The 20,770-nt window shown below is 48.2% G+C and overlaps 1 protein-coding gene across 2 annotated transcripts; it reads left to right on the top strand.

The window, feature by feature from the left end:
* The first annotated feature begins 776 nt into the window (after positions 1–776).
* On the top strand, positions 777–20,561 carry LOC125448085 (erlin-2). 2 transcript variants are annotated; one of them, XM_059644280.1, is made up of 11 exons: positions 777–889; positions 2,399–2,479; positions 3,338–3,384; positions 4,083–4,144; positions 6,252–6,377; positions 6,942–7,015; positions 7,303–7,361; positions 9,780–9,871; positions 14,703–14,792; positions 15,392–15,471; positions 19,918–20,561. In XM_059644280.1, the coding sequence occupies exons 1-11, from the start codon at positions 782–784 to the stop codon at positions 19,924–19,926; spliced, it is 828 nt and encodes a 275-aa protein (XP_059500263.1). In that variant the 5' UTR covers positions 777–781; the 3' UTR covers positions 19,927–20,561. The 2 variants fall into 2 exon arrangements, with proteins under 2 accessions (XP_059500263.1, XP_059500262.1); XM_059644279.1 differs by having other exon boundaries at positions 17,335–20,561.
* The last annotated feature ends 209 nt before the right edge of the window (positions 20,562–20,770 follow it).

Below are 20,770 nucleotides of genomic sequence, written 5' to 3'. Positions count from 1 at the left end.
CATCTCAGGAGCACAAAAGCTGACGTTTCGGCCTAGACCCTTCATCAGAGAGGGGGATGGGGAGAGGGAACTGGAATAAATAGGGAGAGAGGGGGAGGCGGACCGAAGATGGAGAGTAAAGAAGATAGGTGGAGAGGAGAGTATAGGTGGGGAGGTAGGGAGGGGATAGGTCAGTCCAGGGAAGACAGACAGGTCAAGGAGGTGGGATGAGGTTAGTAGGTAGATGGGGGTGCGGCTTGATGAAGGGTCTAGGCCCGAAACGTCAGCTTTTGTGCTCCTGAGATGCTGCTTGGCCTGCTGTGTTCATCCAGCCTCACATTTTATTATCTTGGAATTCTCCAGCATCTGCAGTTCCCATTATCTCTGACGCTTTTTTACATCACTGGCTAGGCCAGCATTTCTACCCGTCCCCACACTTTCTCAGCCACCTCAGAGGGCAGTTCAGAGTCAACCACATTGCTCTGGGTCTGGAGTCATGTGAAGGCCAGTCCAGGTAGAGACAGCAATTTCCTTCCTTAAAGGGCATTGCAAATGGAAAGCTTTTTAAAACAATCATTCTACTTTTATTTTCACATTTTAAAAATTGCATTAAATGCCGCCATCGTGTGGTGGGATTGAATCCAGGAGCTGTGAACGTTACCAGGGTTGCTGGATTTATAGTCAAATGACATTACCTCGGGGCCATTGCAACACTGGCACAGATGAGTTTGGCCAAATGGCCTGTTTCTGATCAGTGCAGACAATGTAATTCAATCCTGTCGTCTTCTGCAGATCTGTGGAAATGGCCCAGCTCGGCTCTGTCGTGGCAGTCGCTGCTGCCATTCTTGCTGCCATGATCTTCTCGTCTGTACACAAGGTGGAAGAGGGTCACATCGCTGTTTACTATAGGTGAGACTCTGTCTCTCACCATCTCAGACACTTTGCTGCGCACACTCAGACCTGATTTCAGAGGGAAAATCGAAAGCTTGGATGGCAGCTGGAGAGCTGCAGAGGGAGTTGGGAAGAGGCACATTCAGTGTTCAGTGAAATACCCAAACTGGGGGAGAAATGAGCACCTCCCAGACTGTACCCCTGGGCCTGTCTAGATATTGAGAGGTCACACACTGCAGATAGAGCAGCAGTCAGAAAATTCACCAAGAATAAAATCATCCTTCCCTTTCCTCACTTTCTCCAAATTAAAGCTGCTGCTATGGGAATGCATATGGATCCATTTCTGCTCATTTGTCACCCGTCCTGCGTTTTCCATTGTTGTGTCTGTCCTTTTGTGTGATAGATGGGGACATTCTCCTGCCTGACTCAGATCCTGACCCCCCCCCACCCCCACTGGCTGCAGTTTCCAATGTTTTGACTTGGCAGTGTGTGCCTCTCCCGTTTCCCTTCCTACACTTCTCTGTCTTCATGCCTAGATATCATTTGGCAATGAGCAGCTCCCATGGACCCACTGCCAGCGAGCTCCGTGTGAAGACAATTCTCGTACCAGCTTCACCCTGTCTGTTAGATCTCCTCTGACTTTGTCGGGTTCCTTCTCCCTCAGCTGAGGATTCTTGCAAAAGGTGGTCGACAGTTTGCTTCAGTGTGTTTCTAGCATTTCCTGCTGCTACCCCTACTTTGTCCCTTTTCACTGGCCAGAGTCCCAAACACTACTTCCAGGTGAAGGAGTGATACCCCGGATGGTCACTGCTCGCAATGTTCTGCCTGATCTCCTAAACACTGAAGAGGCCCAACTCAGTATGCGGGGAGGTGGGGGTTCCTTTGCAACACACCTCCACTCATTCTCCAACAGGAACCAGAGCTTCGATTTGCTGGTTGTTTTACTGCTGCCTCCTGTGCCCACTCTGGTTTGGTGGTGATAAGTCTGCATCTTCCATTGGCAACCTGCCCTAGCCCCACATCTTGTTTCCTCACTGGTGCCATAAACATCTCCTTGTGACTTCCCCCAGTTTATTATTTCAGTCTTTGCTGCCTTCCACTGTATTACACAACTTCTGCTTTTCCTCAGCCTCCTTTCCCTGCATCAGTACTTTCCTACAATCTGCAGCATCTTGATATATCCCCACTTCTGATGAACTCTCATTGAGCTGAAACATTAACTCAATTTATCTCTCTCTCTCTCTCCCTCTCTCTCTCTGTCTGCATAGACAGTGCGCAACCTGCTGAGTATTTCCAGCCACAGATGTAGTCAGAGAGAGGGTGTAGACCAGACCACCTTCCCAATCTGACTGCGCAGGCTGCGTTCACATCGCCTCTGTGATATTGAGGCATTTAATGTACATCAGTGAATCTGCATTCAGACGGCTTTTGTCTTTGGAAGTTTATTTTAAATGAAGAAGGTAGTGTTTGTCTGTCTTTTATCTGCTGGCATTGAGCTCTCTAATTGTCCCTTCCAATTGTTTCTTAGGGTGGAGCATTATTGAAGGCAACGAGTGGTCCAGGATTCCATCTCATGCTGCCCTTTATCACCACTTTCAAAACTGTCCAGGTGGGTCCCTTTCCGCATGTCACAGATGCACAATGTTCAAAACCGTGCTGAGCATCGCCACGTCTCTACAGTATGGGTCAAAATTACCAGCTACCCACAGCGGGGTCTGTGCACATGGTTTCTCGAATCGATTTCCACTCTTTCCACATGTCGCTGATTTTTGTTCTTTTCCAAGTGTTTGTTTTATTATCCTGCGGAAGTTGCTGCTGAATCTGCTTTCATTGGCTTTTCAGGCAGAGGTTTGCGCATTGTAGCTCACTGCATGAAAAACTCTCTGGCTGTTTTCCCAACAGAACTCATGTTTGACCTCCCTGGATACAGTTGTCCTGGCTTACTCTGTAAAAGTCTTGGATAACAAAGTGTGGAGCTGGATGAACACGGCAGGCCAAGCAGCATCTCAGGAGGACAAAAGCTGACGTTTCGGGCCTAGACCCTCCACATCACATCCTCTCTGATGAAGGGTCCAGGCCCGAAATGTCAGCTTTTGTGCTCCTGAGATGCTGCTTGGCCTGCTGTGTTCATCCAGCTGCACATTTTGTTATCTTGCATTCTCCAGCATCTGCAGTTCCCATTATCTCTGTAAAAGTCTTGTATTGTTTTTAACACCTCTGTTAGATCACCTTCTCTGCCTTAAGGGGAACCCCTTGTCTGTAGGACCTTTAAGATAAATCTCTGCAGTCTCTCTCAGGTGGATAAAATGGTATTGTTTTGATTTTGGAATCTGCGTCTCTTAAACTTTTGTTGAGGGATTGTCTGGCTAAACTGTGCTGTGGTCATTGTACGCCTGATCTATTCAGCGGTGAACTCTCCCTCCTTTCTTGAAAGTGATTCAAATCTTATAAACTCTTTGTCTTTCAGAATACCGTCCAGACAGATGAAGTAAAAAATGTCCCTTGTGGTACAAGGTAATTGTGTGTTTTGTCTCAGTAGCTCCTCCTTCACAACTTTGATTAGTCCGAATGGAACCAAGGGAAGGAGTGGTTTCATTTCACACGTCCTGCTTCTATCTTTATCCACAAATGTGTTTGCAGCTTCTGTGTAAATGCCCAACACACATCAATAAGCCCAATTTACCCACTTCAGTTTGAGTATTGAGATCTCAATGTGGTTTTTTTTTGGTCCTTTCATGAGATACCGTAAGGGCCTGTGCCGAGTGCTGCTGTTTCAGTCTAATTGTGAGGAATGTGGCTGGCCGTCTGTCTCATTCAGGCACATGGAGGATTTCTGTTCAGGTTGCTTTTCCTGAAGGTGAAATGAACTGCAGGCTGTTTTAAGGGGTGTGTGTTTCTTCTAAACCTGGGCTCTATCTGGTATAATGACATTCCATGCAAGGTCAGCCTCAAAGTGCAAGTAGCCTGGGGACAGAGATCTGCTGGCTCCCATGTTGCTGAAAGTCACTGAAAGTGCCATCAGGACACCAGCCGTTCACCAGCTGGTTCTGTTAAAGTTCGAGAGTTTATCAGCTGTTGTTCAGCTCCAATTGTTTGCCAAGCTGTACAGGCTGCTTTAGAAACTATTGAGTAATTAGGTTCGGCTCACAAACGGCCAGTTGCTAAAATTACAGTGTGATAAATCTGGTTCTTTGTTCTTTTCCCCCTGCTAGTGGTGGAGTCATGATATACTTCGACAGGATCGAAGTGGTGAATTTCCTCATTCCAAATGCAGGTAAGAAATGGCGCTGCAGATTCACCAGGCCCGCTCCCATCTCAGCTCCTAAAATCACTCCTCTCCACATCCGTGTCATCTCGAGACTCCACTGTTGCGGTACCCTGCTGGTCAGCCTTCCCATGTCCTCCTTCCGATGACCCAAAGCCTGAATCCTGCCCTACACCATTTGAAACTTGAAGACTGTGTTTTCGCCCTTGCTGCTCTAGGTCTCCGTTATCTCCTGCTGTCCTCCTGTCCTCTCACATGACTGCCCTGCTGCAGTTCCAGTCTCCTTCACGTCCCTGGTTTCCATGGACCTCCTATTTTCAGCCAAGGCTTTGCTGTAAGGAAGTCCCCCCCTCCGTGAAGGTATTCCCTTTAATCAGGCTCGTGTTTGACCAAGCCTTTCACCTGCTGTCCTCGTATCTCCTTATCAGACTCTGTGTGTCTCTCTTGCTTCGGGGTGATGTTAAAGGGACTGTATGATCCAAGGCTCTTGTCACTCATTGAGAAGTGGCTCAGCCCACCACCTCGTAGCAGCAGGTCCCAGTCGTGAGACATGAGCAATGACTTGTTTTTAGACTGCACAGAGACAACAGCTCACGTCATCAAGTCATAGAATTCCTCCTGTGCAGAAAGAGGCCATTTGGCCTATCAAGTCTGCAGCAACCCACCCCCATGCCCTATCCCTGTAACCCTACATTTACTATGGCCAATCCACCCTAACCTGCACAATGTTGGACTGTGGAAAGTAACGGGAGAAAACCCACCCACACAAGGACAACGTGCAAACTCCACACAGTCACCGGCAGCTGGAATTGAACCTGGGTTCTTGGTGCTGTGAAACAGCAGTGCCAATCACTAAGCCCTTGTACCTTCCACAACTCACCACCTGAAGAGATGGTTTATTCCTTGATCAGCCAACTCGGTAGATGAACTGCAGACTGAGCCCCGCATTTCAGCCATTGACCATGCTTCCAGTGTAATTCATTAGCTGGGAAATGCCTGGGACCGTCCTGAGTACCTAAGGTACAGCACAGAACTAGGCCATTCAGCCCAACTGACCCATGCTAAATTTGTTCCGCACAAGCGTCATCCCATCACTACTTCCTCTCAATTCACCAGCACGTGTTCTGCTCCTTTTTTACTGCTGTTTATCTGATCCTTGTGGAGGTGCATCTGGACTGTTCACCATAACCACTGTCTGTGGTGTGCACTCCTAATCCCTGGCTCAAGAACATGTTTCTGCAGAGTTCCCAATAGGTTTACTTGTGATGGTCATATATTTATGGCCCCCCCCCCCCCCCCCCCCCCCCCCCCCCCCCCCCCCCCCCCGGCCCCGAGCCATAGCATCATGCAGAATGGAAACACACCCTTTGGTCCAACTTGCCCTGGCTGACCACTGTTCCCAAACCAAATGAGCCCCACTTGCCTGCTCCTGGCCCATATCCCTTCAAAACTTTCCTCTTCATTGTAACTTGTACTTATCCCAATGCCTTTTAAATGTTGTAACTGTATCTGTGTCAACCACTTCCTCCGGAAGTTCATTCCGCACATGAACCACTCACTGTATAAAAAAAGGATCACCCCTCCTGTCCTTTTAAAGACTCTTTCCTCTCTCCTTAATAATATGAACCCTAGTTTTCAGCTTCCCCATATTGGGGAAAGACGTTTGCTGGTCACCTTATCTGTGTCTCTCACGATTTTATAAAATGTCTGCGGGGTTACCCCTCAATCTCCTATGCTCCAGTGACAAAGATTGCAGCTTCTCCTTATAACTCAAACCCTCCATTTCCAGCAGCAATCTTCTCTGAACGCTCTCTACTTTAGTAATATCCCTCCTTCAGCAGGGCGATGATCCGAATTCTGTACCTAACCCTATCAGAGCTAGGGCTTATCATTTCAAAGACATTGATCAGCCCGCACTTCAGTCTCCTTGTTGCTACAGGATGGAGTTCTGGCCTGGATCAGCCCTAACTATTTCTTACATGCTGCCAGCTCTCGGGACTGTTTTGCTGAACCTTTCTTGTCTCACTGCAGTGTCCCTGTTTGATGCATGTTGCTGACGTGTCATCAAAGTGTTGTGGTTTGGACGTTACCATTTGTTTGAAATTGTTGTCCCCAGTGTATGACATTGTGAGAAACTACACGGCAGACTACGACAAGACACTGATTTTTAACAAGATCCACCACGAGCTGAACCAGTTCTGCAGCGTTCACACTCTGCAGGAAGTCTACATCGAACTGTTCGGTAAGAGGCTCCTACTGTGGCTGAGGGACTAAGACGGCCAAGGGATCGGTGAAAGAAGCAAAGGGTGAAGTGAGCAAACAGGAATTGCCAGAAAAGCTCAACAGGGTCTGGCAGCGTCGGTGAAGAGAAATCAAAGTTAACATTTCGCCTCCAGTGATCCTTCTAGAGTTCCGAGGGAAGGTCACTGGACCCGAAAGGGGCTAATTCTGATTTCCGTATGCAGATACTGTCGGACCTGTTAAGTCTCTCTGGCAATGAGTGTATTTGTTTCTGATTCAGGGCAGTCGCAGATCTTTTTATGAAGTGAGGAAAACTTTCTTCACTTGGGTTCGGGTCTGGAATACACAGCCTGAAAATGGGACACACATTGGATACTTACTGGATAACGATAATGTGCAAAGGTATGGGAGACAGCTTAGGAGACTGGCGCAAGGTAATGATGCTGTTTTAACGGGACTCGTACAAGAACGATGGGCTGAGCGGCCACGTGGATGGTTCTGAAAGTGAGGTTTGGTACCAGATGCAGTGAATGCCTCTGTTGAGATTAGTATCTTGTCTTGTCAGATCGGATAGATGAGGACCTGAAGTTGGCACTGCAGCAAGATTTAACAGCCATGGCCCCAGGCCTGATTATCCACGTGAGTTTGTCTTCACTGTTTTAATCAATGGCATTGTGCTAGTCTGATCAGAAATCAGAGGCTCGCACTCGTGTCAGGAGCTGGAACTGAACCGACTATGTATCTTGTGTATTATTGAGAGCTGCAGCAAAGATCAGGGATTTGCTTTTGGCTGGTGGCCAGGCTCAAAATCCACAGTCTGTCAGTTTGTTTCTCTTCCTGTTGTGAGCGTTAGCCAGTAGCTGGTATATCTCGATATCAGTCAGAAACTGTAATCCTCCTTACTGCTGTTTCTGGTTCCTCCGCAGGCAGTCCGGGTGACCAAACCCAACATTCCAGAAACCATTCGCAGGAACTATGAGTTAATGTGAGTCTCAGGAGATCCACGAGAAGTTACAAATTCCATGTGAATCAATCCTTTCCTCGCCCTGAAGTTGAGTGAAGGTCCCTAAGTTTCGACAAAGCTTCACTAGTCCCCACCTCCGAGAGATATCCAACCAGACGAATATTGAACCTGAACTGGAACTGACTGTCCCCTCGCACAGAGGGTCACACAGCCTGAATGTAGACCGTATCCCCTCGCGCAGAGAGGGTCACACAGCCTGAATGTAGACCGTATCCCCTGACACAAAGAGGGTCACACAGCCTGAATGTAGACTGTATCCCCTCGCGTAGAGAGGGTTAAACAGCCTGAATGTAGACTGTATCCCCTCGCGTAGAGAGGGTTACACAGCCTGAATGTAGACTGTATCCCCTTGCACAGAGAGGGTCACACAGCCTGAATGTAGACTGTATCCCCTGACACAAAGAGGGTCACACAGCCTGAATGTAGACTGTATCCCCTCGCGTAGAGAGGGTTAAACAGCCTGAATGTAGACTGTATCCCCTTGCGTAGAGAGGGTTAAACAGCCTGAATGTAGACTGTATCCCCTCGCACAGAGAGGGTCACACAGCCTGAATGTAGACTGTATCCCCTTGCAGAGAGGGTCACACAGCCTGAATGTAGACTGTATCCCCTCGCGTAGAGAGGGTTAAACAGCCTGAATGTAGACTGTATCCCCTCGCGTAGAGAGGGTCACACAGCCTGAATGTAGACTGTATCCCCTCGCGTAGAGAGGGTTAAACAGCCTGAATGTAGACTGTATCCCCTTGCAGAGAGGGTCACACAGCCTGAATGTAGACTGTATCCCCTCGCGTAGAGAGGGTTAAACAGCCTGAATGTAGACTGTATCCCCTTGCGTAGAGAGGGTTAAACAGCCTGAATGTAGACTGTATCCCCTCGCACAGAGAGGGTCACACAGCCTGAATGTAGACTGTATCCCCTTGCAGAGAGGGTCACACAGCCTGAATGTAGACTGTATCCCCTCGCGTAGAGAGGGTTAAACAGCCTGAATGTAGACTGTATCCCCTCGCGTAGAGAGGGTCACACAGCCTGAATGTAGACTGTATCCCCTCGCGTAGAGAGGGTTAAACAGCCTGAATGTAGACTGTATCCCCTTGCAGAGAGGGTCACACAGCCTGAATGTAGACTGTATCCCCTCGCGTAGAGAGGGTTAAACAGCCTGAATGTAGACTGTATCCCCTCGCGTAGAGAGGGTTAAACAGCCTGAATGTAGACTGTATCCCCTTGCACAGAGAGGGTCACACAGCCTGAATGTAGACTGTATCCCCTGACACAAAGAGGGTCACACAGCCTGAATGTAGACTGTATCCCCTCGCGTAGAGAGGGTTAAACAGCCTGAATGTAGACTGTTTACTCGAACAGTTGTAGTAACAGGCAATGCAGCAACCACTGATGAACATCAAGATCCCACAAACCTATGACAATGAGCTACTTAGCTGTTCTAGGCTGCTCCACGTTTCGATAAGTGCTGATTTCATTTTAACCTCACCTGTACATTGCTGCATGCCCCTGATGGTCTTCCATTCCCTTTGGACCCCTCTGCCTTCAAACCATTTGAAGATTTTGCATTCACTGTCTTTTGAGGAAGGGGATTCCCGACACACTCAACACTGAGAGCGAAATATTCCCCCCCACCCCTGTTTGTAAACTCTGACCCCTCATTCTCGATTCTCCCCCAAAAGAAAACGCCCTTTTAACATGAACCTTGGCAAGCCCCCTCAGGAGCCTGTGTGTTTCAATTAAAGTATATCACCTCCGTTCCTTTTAAACTCCGGAGGTTTACAGTCTTGGCCTTCCAGCCTTTCCTCCTGAGGTCATTCCAGGGATGACTATAATAAACCTTCTTTGAACTGCTTACCATTAGCGTACTTTTGTAAGGGGGCGAGCTCAGTGACCTGTCAAGCCATTTCAGAGGGCGTTGAAGAGTCAGCCACATTGCTGTGGTCTGGAGTCACATGGCAGCAGATTTCCCCGAGTGCATTAGTGAACCCAATGTGTTTTGTGACAATCTGATAGTGTTATGTCAATGATAAGCTCAAATAACAAAGTAATATAACTTTACGAATGAATTGAATTTAAACCTCTCCACCTGCTGTGGGGTAGGGTTTGGACCTGTCTCCAGGACATTAGCTGGGCGCCTGCATTACACATCCAGGAATGTTATCACCGGACGTCGATTCCACCTCAGTTCATGTCCTTCAGTATTGACTCCTCCACCAGCAGCAGTTATTCTGTACCTAGTCGGTGAAACTCCTTTGTTGGTTTAAGTGGGTGGATCTTTTTAGTACAAGAACGGTAACTCCTGTGACATCTGTAGGGTTTGAGTTCTGGCTGGCCTGTTGGTGAGCTCCTGATGTTGACTTCTCCTTTGTTCATTGGCAGGGAGAGTGAGAAGACCAAATTACTGATCGCAGCGCAGAAACAAAAGGTGGTAGAGAAGGAAGCTGAGACTGAACGGAAAAAGGCGCTCATTGGTCAGTATTTGCCGGGACAAACAGTAAACCCTTTACAAGCTTCTGTTTTAATATAACTTCCACTCTTCTTTCTGAATCCAGCCTGAACATTACATTGCTGAGTGGTCTTTATCTGTACCACATTGACCCTCACATTGCAACCCAGTTTGGATCTGTTGGGAATCTGAGACATGAAATATAAGCAGCTGTGTACGTTTGCTCTGAAGAGCTTTGAAAGTTCTTGAGCATGTGAAGGACCCTGCCTAAGCTGCTCGGTGTGGTACAAGGTTCAGAAATCAGGGGGGGAATGGGCGAAAGCAAACAAATTCCCTGTTGATCATTGTGTTGAGATCTAGTAGGATTGAAAGCAAAGTCCATTTAAATGGCTGGTCATAGCAAACAGTTAATACAGTCCATGTAAGGAACAAAATACTTCAAACAGTCTGCAGAGTCTGTTTACAAAGATCTCTCAAACTGCTGGCATTCTCCTGCTAAAAGGGGGATTGTACCAGCAAATTACCATGAATTGTATTGCATTAAATCCCAGTTAGATTTGGCATGTAAAATCCAGCCCATGGACTGGATTTATCCAAAGAACTGTCTCCTACTGAGTATAGAGCAGTGACAATGTAAGCAGCTCAAATGAGTGGGCAACTGGGGTACATTATGGTGCAGGGGTGGAATTGAGGATTGTGTTAGGTAACTGGGGTCATGCTGGGGTTGAGGGTCATGTTTGTCTCGTGGGGTCGAAGGTTACACTCAGCGAACCAGCTTGCTGTGTGAAGGTAGGTTGAGGTTGTTGAATCCTAAGTTGGGATTTACAGAATGAAGCAAAGAGCAGGAGTTGTTTTTAAGCTCCAAAGCTCAGAGCTGTGTGCAGCTGTGCCTGCTCTCTGGAGCTGTAATCTCACCCCTGTTTCATAGCTGCTCTTGTTACCACATGTCTGTGTCTAGTCATTCACAGCTGGATGGGTAGGCAAGTTTCCAGCGTCTACTCGAACATCCCCTCACTTATTGGCTGGTTTTGTAATCTCATCAGTTTACTGTTCAGTTCACTACTGCCTGTTTTCTCCTGCCCCTACCTTCCCCTGCCAATACTCATCTCAGCAGCTTAGGTCGGGGTACGTACTGGAACTGTGTTCCTGGATAATGTCCCTGCACGTTGATTGATTGTATTTGATACATCCCAAGTTGTAGATTCTTGAGATTTCAGTCTAACAGTGCTCATGGTTTCAGATTCTCTTTCAAACAGTACAATGACAAAAGATCTCTGCTTTCCTCCAGTTATTTTTAATCATTTCTCTGGAACTGTCTACCAAATCCTGGCTGCTGATGAATTATCGGAAACTGCGTGGGATTTCTGTTTTCCTTGGGATGTAGGCCACATTCCAGCCCGAATCTGGCTCTGCTTTTCAGGGAGTGAAGCTCACAGTTTCTCCACAAGGCACCAACAGAAACACCATGGTTTGTGCTGCAGAACCTCTCTCAGCCCAAAGTACAGTTGTCCGTTCTGAGGGAACCACCATTCGCTGAGTGTTTATGTAATATTCCTGTTTCACAGCAACTCCTTTGCATAGGCACCAGCTTCAGCCAAACTGCTCTGACTGTGTGTTTTTCCCATGCTTTGGTTGCCCAGTGATGGCACCCTAGTCACTCGCGCAATTCCTGTCATCCCTCTGTTTTTCCTGACCTCTGAACTGTGCAAACACTGATTCATGAGAAAACAGCTCTCCCATCAAACACAAGGCCCCCTACTCCCAAATCCTGCCAAACACCATTCCCCCATTCCTGAAAACTCTCATACCCCATTCCCTTATTCCCCAATTTTCCTAAACCCCATTCCCCTTATTCCCGAACTCTTCCTAACCCCATGCCCTTATTCCTGAACACTCCCACATCCCATTCCTCCTCCTCTCCCATTGAACTCCATCCCCCATGCCTGAACTCTCCCATGGAACTCCAACTCCCTGTTCCCGAATCTCCCACTGAACTTCATCCCCATGTTCCCAAACGCTCCCGTTTAACCCCATCCCCTGTTCCCAAACTCTCCCACTGAACTCCATTCCCCGTCCCTGAACTCTCCCATTGAACTCCATTCCCCTGTTCCCGAACTGTCCTGATGAACCCTGTCCCCCTGTTCCCGAACTGTCCCGTTGAACCCAGTCCCCCTGTTCCCGAGCTCTCCCATTGAACTCCATTCCCCTGTTCCCGAACTGTCCCGTTGAACCCAGTCCCCCTGTTCCCGAACTGTCCCGATGAACCCAGTCCCCCTGTTCCCGAACTGTCCCATTGAACTCCATTCCCCTGTTCCCGAACTGTCCCGATGAACCCAGTCCCCCTGTTCCCGAACTGTCCCATTGAACTCCATTCCCCTGTTCCCGAACTGTCCCGATGAACCCAGTCCCCCTGTTCCCGAACTGTCCCATTGAACTCCATTCCCCTGTTCCCGAACTGTCCCGATGAACCCAGTCCCCCTGTTCCCGAACTGTCCCATTGAACTCCATTCCCCTGTTCCCGAACTGTCCCGCTGAACCCAGTCCCCCTGTTCCCGAACTGTCCCATTGAACTCCATTCCCCTGTTCCCGAACTGTCCCGATGAACCCAGTCCCCCTGTTCCCGAACTGTCCCATTGAACTCCATTCCCCTGTTCCCGAACTGTCCCGTTGAACCCAGTCCCCCTGTTCCCGAGCTCTCCCATTGAACTCCATTCCGCTGTTCCCGAACTGTCCCGTTGAACCCTGTCCCCCTGTTCCCGAACTGTCCCGTTGAACCCTGTTCCCGAACTGTCCCGTTGAACCCAGTCCCCCTGTTCCCGAACTGTCCTGATGAACCCTGTCCCCCTGTTCCCGAACTGTCCTGATGAACCCTGTCCCCCTGTTCCCGAACTGTCCCGTTGAACCCTGTCCCCCTGTTCCCGAACTGTCCCGTTGAACCCTGTCCCCCTGTTCCCGAACTGTCCCGTTGAACCCTGTCCCCCTGTTCCTGAACTGTCCCGTTGAACCCTGTCCCCCTGTTCCCGAACTGTCCCGTTGAACCCTGTCCCCCTGTTCCCGAACTGTCCCGTTGAACCCTGTCCCCCTGTTCCTGAGCTCTCCCGTTGAACCCAGTCCCCCTGTTCCCGAACTGTCCCGTTGAACCCAGTCCCCCTGTTCCCGAACTGTCCCGTTGAACCCAGTCTCCCTGTTCCCGAACTGTCCCGTTGAACCCTGTCCCCCTGTTCCCGAGCTCTCCCGTTGAACCCAGTCCCCCTGTTCCCGAACTGTCCCGTTGAACCCTGTCCCCCTGTTCCCGAGCTCTCCCATTGAACTCCATTCCCCTGTTCCCGAGCTCTCCCGTTGAACTCCATTCCCCTGTTCCCGAGCTCTCCTGTTGAACTCCATTCCCCTGTTCCCGAGCTCTCCCGTTGAACTCCATTCCCCTGTTCCCGAGCTCTCCCGTTGAACCCAGTCCCCCTGTTCCCGAACTGTCCCATTGAACCCTGTCCCCCTGTTCCCAAGCTCTCCCGTTGAACTCCATCCCCCTGTTCCCGAACTGTCCCGTTGAACCCAGTCCCCCTGTTCCCGAACTGTCCCGTTGAACCCTGTCCCCCTGTTCCCGAGCTCTCCCGTTGAACCCAGTCCCCCTGTTCCCGAGCTCTCCCGTTGAACTCCATTCCCCTGTTCCCGAGCTCTCCCGTTGAACCCAGTCCCCCTGTTCCCGAACTGTCCCATTGAACCCTGTCCCCCTGTTCCCGAGCTCTCCCGTTGAACTCCATCCCCCTGTTCCCGAACTGTCCCGTTGAACCCAGTCCCCCTGTTCCCGAACTGTCCCGTTGAACCCTGTCCCCCTGTTCCCGAGCTCTCCCGTTGAACCCAGTCCCCCTGTTCCCGAGCTCTCCCGTTGAACCCAGTCCCCCTGTTCCCGAGCTCTCCCGTTGAACCCAGTCCCCTGTTCCCGAGCTCTCCCGATGAACCCATTCCCCTGTTCCCGAGCTCTCCCGTTGAACCCAGTCCCTCTGTTCCCGAGCTCTCCCGATGAACTCATTCCCCTGTTCCCGAGCTGTCCCGATGAACTCCATCCCCCTGTTCCCGAGCTCTCCCGATGAACCCAGTCCCTCTGTTCCCGAGCTCTCCCATTGAACTCCATTCCCCTGTTCCCGAGCTCTCCCGTTGAACTCCATCCCCCTGTTCCCGAGCTCTCCCGTTGAACTCCATCCCCCTGTTCCCGAGCTGTCCCGTTGAACTCCATCCCCCTGTTCCCGAGCTCTCCCGTTGAACCCAGTCCCCCTGTTCCCGAGCTCTCCCGATGAACCCATCCCCCTGTTCCCGAGCTGTCCCGTCTGTTGTGCTGTTTTGTTTGTTGTGAGTAGGGTAGTGAATTTGATGAGCGGGTGGTGTCGAGAGAGGATGGGGACTTTTAGTGCAGTGGGTAGTGTCCCAAACCCTGGGTCAGAAGGTCTGAGTTCAGGTCCCACCTCAGGATGTGATGCTGTAGAATTGTGTTTTAATGTCTTTAAACATAGGGGCTGGTGTTCGGGGAGCTGAGGGGTGGACTTGGAGCTGTCTTACTAATCACTCTGTGAGCTCCATCGCATGGAAAGCTTGGCTTGATGGCTTTAATCAGAGTTAACATTTCATTTCCCATGATCTGTAAAAGTCTTCTTTTTCACTTCCGTTTCAATTTCCAACGTCCTTTTGCTCCTACTGTCCCACCTTAACTCTGAGGCGCCGGCCTGGTTTTACTGTCTCCGTGTCGTGTACCTAATTGTGTTCTACCGGGACCACGATTGCTGCTGTAAATGTGCAGGTTTGATCACTTCTGTCAGGAGCTCGTAACTGGGTTATAAAGTCGAGCCTGGGTTTTTGTTTTGCAGAGGCAGAGAAGGTAGCTCAAGTGGCTGAGATTAAATTTGCCCAGATGATAATGGAGAAGGAAACGGAGAAAAGGATCTCTGAGATTGAAGGTGAGTTTCCTGAATGCACTCAGTCGCAGTGCAAGTAGCTCCTCCTGCAAGCACCTCACCCAATGAACCATGTCTCTTCAACGATCCAATATCCAGTCGAGCAGATTGTCACCTGTGGAGGCATCACATCTTCTGAAGTCTATAATTCTCATAGTTCTAATGTATGGCTAATGTTGGTACATGAGACCTATGAGTGGATCCGGCACACTCCTGGGGCCGAGAAACTCAGCAGGTCTAGCAGCATCTGTGGAGAGAGGGCAGCATTAACGTTTTGAGCCCAGTTCTTCAGAACTGAGTAAATGAGTTGAGCTGCTAATCCCTCCGTGACTTTGAAGTCAGTGCCAGTGCAGAACCACGGTTTCAAATATAGGGTTCTATGTGCTGCCTCCTTCACCCCCCTGCCACCCACCCACTCCCAACCCCCTTCCAGACTGTACTCCTGAAGGGCCATGGCACAGGGGCTTGGAGAGAGACAGAGAGAGGGCTGTACATTTGAGTGTGATTGCTAAGAGCTGGTATCAGACAAGATCAATGACATGAGAAGATATAGGGACAAACTGAAACTAATGGCAATGTCCTGACCCCTCTCTCTCGGACAGATGGTATCTTTGTTGCACGGGAGAAGGCTCGAGCAGACGCTGATTTCTACACAGCCCAGCAAGTGGCCGAAGCCAACCGGGTAAGAGATCCTTCCAGCCCCAGGTTCAATCTCAATGTAGTAAACACAATATACTGTAGATGCACAGCAGGTCAGACAGCTTCCATTCAGAGGAACAGAATTAGCTTTGAGCTTGGAAGTAGCTTGTGATGTTTACTCTGCTCCTGCATTCACGGGTGCTGTCAGACCTGCTGAGCTTCTTCAGCACTCTCTCTTCTGTTTGTTTCAATGGTAGTGGAGCAGGCTGTGTAACAGAGTACCTCCTTCAGGTTAAAGGGGAGTTCTGGTAGCCAGAGATTAAAAAGCACCTGTTCCTCCTACAACAATCCAGGCATCAGGTCCAAAATTAGGCCCAAAACAGATCCCCCAATGTACTTGTTTTTTGAAGAAAATTACAGTAGAGTTTACACTTGAGTCAGTGTCGGGTTGCGCTGCTACTTCACCAGGATTGGGCATGGTGGACTGACCGCTGGATAGATGTTTCTGCAGGTTTGAATGTTATCCTAAGCTGCAGTCTAATTTGTTAGAGATTGAGAGCTGGGCTATCGTGCTTGACATGAGGTGGTGGTCTCACTGTATAGACCAACATTTATTGCCCATCCCTATTTGCCCAGAGGGCAGTTTAGAGCCAGTCACATCGCTGTGGGTCTGGAGTCTAAGAGCCTTGTTTTACTGTCTCCATGTCGTGTACCTAATGAGTATGTTCTACCTGAACCACGATTGCTGCTGTAAATGTGCAGGTTTGATCACTTCTGTCAGGAGCTCAGCACTGGGTTATAAAGTCAATAGCAGTTTCCTTCTCTAAAGGACGTTAGTGAACCAGATGGGTTTCTCTGATAATCAACAATCGTTTCATGGTCATACTTAGATTTGTAATTCCAGATTTTTTTTTTGTATCCAAAGCCATCCATTTGCCATGGTAGGATTTAAATTCGGGTCTGCAGACCGTGACCTGGGTCTCTGGGTTAATAGTTTACCAATAATACCCCAAGGCCATTGCCTCCCCAGAGAAGTTAAAGTTAGTAATGTTCTTGCTTCTTAGTTTTCTCCTTTCTAAATGTGCTGTCCTTGCCCAGGTTTACGTAATCATAGAATGTTAAAGAGGAGGCTATTCGACCCTTCGTGTCTGTACCAGCTCTGAAAGAGCTACCCACCTCGTCCTATTGCTGAGCCCTATCTCTGCAGCTTTCTCAATTCATCATGAAGTCCTACAGCTGTACAGCACAGAAACAGGCCCTTCAGTCCAACTTGTCCATGCCGACCAGGCATCCTAATTTAATTTAGTCCCATTTGCCAGCATTCGGCCCATGTCCCTCTAAACCCTTCCTATTCATATATCCACCCGGATGCCTTTTAAATGCTGTAATTGTACCAGCTTCCACCACTTTCTCTGGCAGCTCATTGTGTACACTGATCACCATCTGCGTGAAAATGTTGCCCCTCTCACATTAAACCTATGCCCCTCTAGTTTTGGACTCCCCTCTGCTATTCACACTATCCGTGCCCCTCATGGTTTTATAAACTAATATAAGGTCCCCCTCAGCCTCTGACGTTCCAGCAAAAACAGCCCCAGACTTTTCAGCCTCTCCCCATAGCCAGACCACTCTGACCATGGCAATATCCACATTCAAATATATATCCCTCATGTTTCAATTCTTCCATTGGCACTTTTTTTTTCAAATCTTCTCAAGAGCTACAGTAACCTTGGACCAGGTCAAACCACTTTACACCGTTGCAAAAATTAGTGTTGAGTTTGGCAAATTCCAAGTATGTGAGAGGTGCTGTAGGAATCTGTGGTCTTTCTTGTAAGTACCACCTTTTCATCTGTTGTGTTCATTTCAATTTGTTGACCAAGCCCCATCTCACGTTTTTGCACCCTTGCAGCTGAAGCTGAGCCCTGAATATCTGCAGCTTCTGAAATATCGAGCAATTGCTTCCAATAGCAAAATCTACTTTGGGAAGGACATCCCCAAGATGTTTGTGGACTTGAGTGCCTTTACACCTGGAGCAGTGAGCAAAGCATCAGAGGAAGTGAACACAGCGCCCGAGATTGACAGCATCCTGAAGGAGTTTGAAGGCAGACTATAATAATGTGAATGGTTTGGTGGGTACAGCGAGGTAGAAGTCACTGTGAGCTAGCTTGAATAGCATTGTGCTGCTTGAAAAAAGGATGTGGTCCACACTCTTTCTTTTGTTTCCGACTCATTCTGTCCCTTGACCAGAGCCCCTTCGATTGGGTTTCCCCACAGTCAGACTGTGACTTGTCCATCCGCTGTTTGAAATGTACATTACTCACCAGAAGTTGCATCGTGACTCATGAGATGATGGAAGCCAGTCAAGTCCGTTCAGGAATGTACCTGGTCCCGTGCAAGGTATTACAGCAGAATTGCAGCTGCTGCCAAAGCTGTGAAGCCTTGCCTCACATTCTGTTAATGGTTTTGGGAACTATGCTCATGTGTGTGTAGGAGAGAATGAGAGAATGGGGTGACGTGATACTTGATATGTGGACTGGTGAAAGGCTACAGATAGCATTGGCACCAGGTCAATTTTCCTGAGATTATCTGGTCTATAGCAAGGACTTTGATCCATCAGCCTAGTTATCCAGGTGCATACTCCCCAATCAAACACTAAATAATGGACGTGCACACATATTCCAGCTTCAGGGACAAACGCCTTTGCACTGTGTTCTCTGGGTCCAACAGGTGATTGCACCAATGACATAATGATTTTTGAAGGGTTCACTGAATGTTAACTGCTGTGTTTAGCCCAGTTTTTGTTTATGCAGCAATCACTTGGCGACTCAGGTTAGGAGTTGTTTTGTCTAACTCTTGGCTCCCCCTAGTATTTAAACCAGACACCCTGAGCCCCTTCCTTTATATCTGCAGGGTGGGTAATCATCCGAAACCTTCAAAGATGTGGTACCTGAGGTAAGCAGAGAGTTTGTGGGAATCTAAACCCACTTATCCTGTAAAACAGGTTAACCCTACAGTTCCCTTTAGCCTTGACCATTTGATTTCAAATCCAATATACCTCACCACATAGGGCTTAGTGAATGTAGCTGACCTTGAGGGGGAGACTGTCCTTCACTCCTCACGATGGATAGAGGAGTAAATTACAGAAGCTCTTTTTTGTGTCATATGCCTGCTGCTGGTCTACACGTGACTTGAGATAAAATGAATTAGATTTTGTGATGAGGGTGGAAGGAGCTTTTTTCCTTTAGGGAGCAATTGCTAGTCCTCAATTTGACTTTCTGTCTGATTGTGTCGGTAAATCATTGGCACATGAATCTGTTTTATTAGCAAGGGAACTGCAAATGGATCTGCATGTCCTGACGCAGAAACCTTGAGGAGTCATATTCCCCTCAGCACTCTCTGGCTCTTGTACACTGACATGTTGCTGCTGTACACAGGCCTGATTCTGCTTTCAGTTCATGGGTCAGATGGTGCTTAGAGTCCCTAGGAATACAGAGATTATGAGGTGCTGCCATTATTTCTCAACTGGATCGAGAAAGATGAAATCCCTGTGAATGATAGTTTGAGACTGCATAATCAACACGTGTGTGAGTGTGTGTGTGTGAGAGAGATCCACCCTGCCCAGCTTCCCTCTGACACAATGTGAGCCCTGTGCTGACTCAGACAGTTTCGTGATTTGTGCCGTTGTTCTTTGTTCCATAACATTGCCCCATATCCACACTCGCTCCTGCGCTTCCTGTTCCCAGCTTTTGGTTTCTCACAACTCAGTAAATTGGGTGACTTGCCTGGGTTTAATCACAGCAGTGTAGTTATCAGAGGGAAAATGAGAAGGTTTAAGAGCAGCCGTTATGATGGAGGCCCATACAAGCCAAACTGAATCCATGTGGTTTGATTCCAAGCAGAAAGTATGTACAATGTCGTAATCTCCAAAGCGTGTCGAGTTGGCTACAGAATTGTTTTCTTGCTGTTGGGCAGATGAATATGAAATTGATATCTTTGTGTTTTTAGAATGTGAAGAGCAAATACTAGGAAGGTACGTGAAGCACTTTGGGTTGTGATTACGAGGATGGTCTTTCTAATCATTGGCTTTATATAACTGCCACAGAGCTCAACACCTCAACCTAGCAAGTGAAACTGAATCTGTTGATTAGACAGCTCAACTCCCTGATCAGGAAATATTGATTGATTTTCTGTTTTAAAACTTCCACGTTATTTATTACAATGGGAACCACCTATGTAAACATGTCACATTGTAATTACACCCTCGCACCAGTGGAGGCAGTGCAGTGTCTCCATCGGCAGGAAGATAATATCATTGTTGTGACATGCTTCCAAAGGCAACTGCTGTGATAAATAGGAATGAGAATTAGGATTCTCTAAAGAAGCAACTGAAAAAGAGAAATTGTGTCTGTCTAGATATGTTCACAGTTATTTCCCAACTGCCCCATAGCCATCGTGTAAAACTGTTTCATTTGAAATGCTGTTTTATTTTCAGAGAATGTGAAAGGATCTCTGTGGGTGGAAAGTCACCAAGCTTGTCTCAAACTGACTGCACATTGCTGAGGGAAGCTGATACATTGCTGTTAGCCTGTATTGTTGCAGACCATGTGTGAGTGCAGCTCTCAGAGGAAGTCCTGAGGAATTGGGAGGATCTCCCACATCATGTCTTTGTAAGAACATCAAGCCTTTGGTTCAAAATTGATGCCACCTTCCAGTCCTGTTTCTTATCAGCCCCTGGGGTGACTAACGGTGGGATTGAAATTGAGAAAATTAGACCAATGCTGTGTTTCCAAAACGCTATCTTTATCCCTGAAGGAAAGTTCTGAGCAGGATTCTTTGAGTCCAGTGGGCTGGTGAAGACCATGAGACTGGGGTAATGCAGAAAGTGCTTGTTTTTGTTTAGAGCCCACACTAGTTTGCTCAGAAAAGATAATTGAATGTGATGTGAGGTGTGTGTGTTTTTGTTAAATGAGTGCAATGTCTCCAGGTAGAGCTCTTGCCCACTGTGATTTTATTTGTTAATTATTCCTTGTGTGCATTTGAAATGTTGAATTTTTGGGGGAATTATTTTTTTGTAAAACTTGATCTGTTAACTTTTCAGTGTCCTGATAACCCCAATAAAAAAAAGTGATGCCTCAATGCTGCTGACTCAGATAATAAATCTCCCGGAAGTGCTGGGGGGGGAAATGGCCTTTGAGGCTTGGGCCTGAGAAGTTAAAGTGCCTCCTTTCCACACCCAGTGATGTCTGTTTCACTGAACTGATGACTTTTCACTCACCCATCCTTAACATTTTCACTACCCAGGGGCACAGTTCCTGACCGGGGTTAGATACGTAAGTAACATGATA

The sequence above is a fragment of the Stegostoma tigrinum genome, unplaced genomic scaffold (assembly GCF_030684315.1).
Source record: "Stegostoma tigrinum isolate sSteTig4 unplaced genomic scaffold, sSteTig4.hap1 scaffold_646, whole genome shotgun sequence".
NCBI classification, from domain to species: Eukaryota; Metazoa; Chordata; class Chondrichthyes; order Orectolobiformes; family Stegostomatidae; genus Stegostoma; species Stegostoma tigrinum.
Note: the sequence above shows the minus strand (reverse complement) of the source record. Positions and strands in the feature narration are given on the sequence as shown.

Bases quoted from the DNA above. Each gene is read 5' to 3' on its own strand.
- LOC125448085 (XM_059644279.1), top strand. From the start codon at position 782: ATGGCCCAGCTCGGCTCTGTCGTGGCAGTCGCTGCTGCCATTCTTGCT. The intron at 2,480-3,337 runs GTGGGTCCCTTT...TTTGTCTTTCAG, and splicing joins CCACTTTCAAAACTGTCCAG to AATACCGTCCAGACAGATGA. The intron at 4,145-6,251 runs GTAAGAAATGGC...TGTTGTCCCCAG, and splicing joins TTTCCTCATTCCAAATGCAG to TGTATGACATTGTGAGAAAC.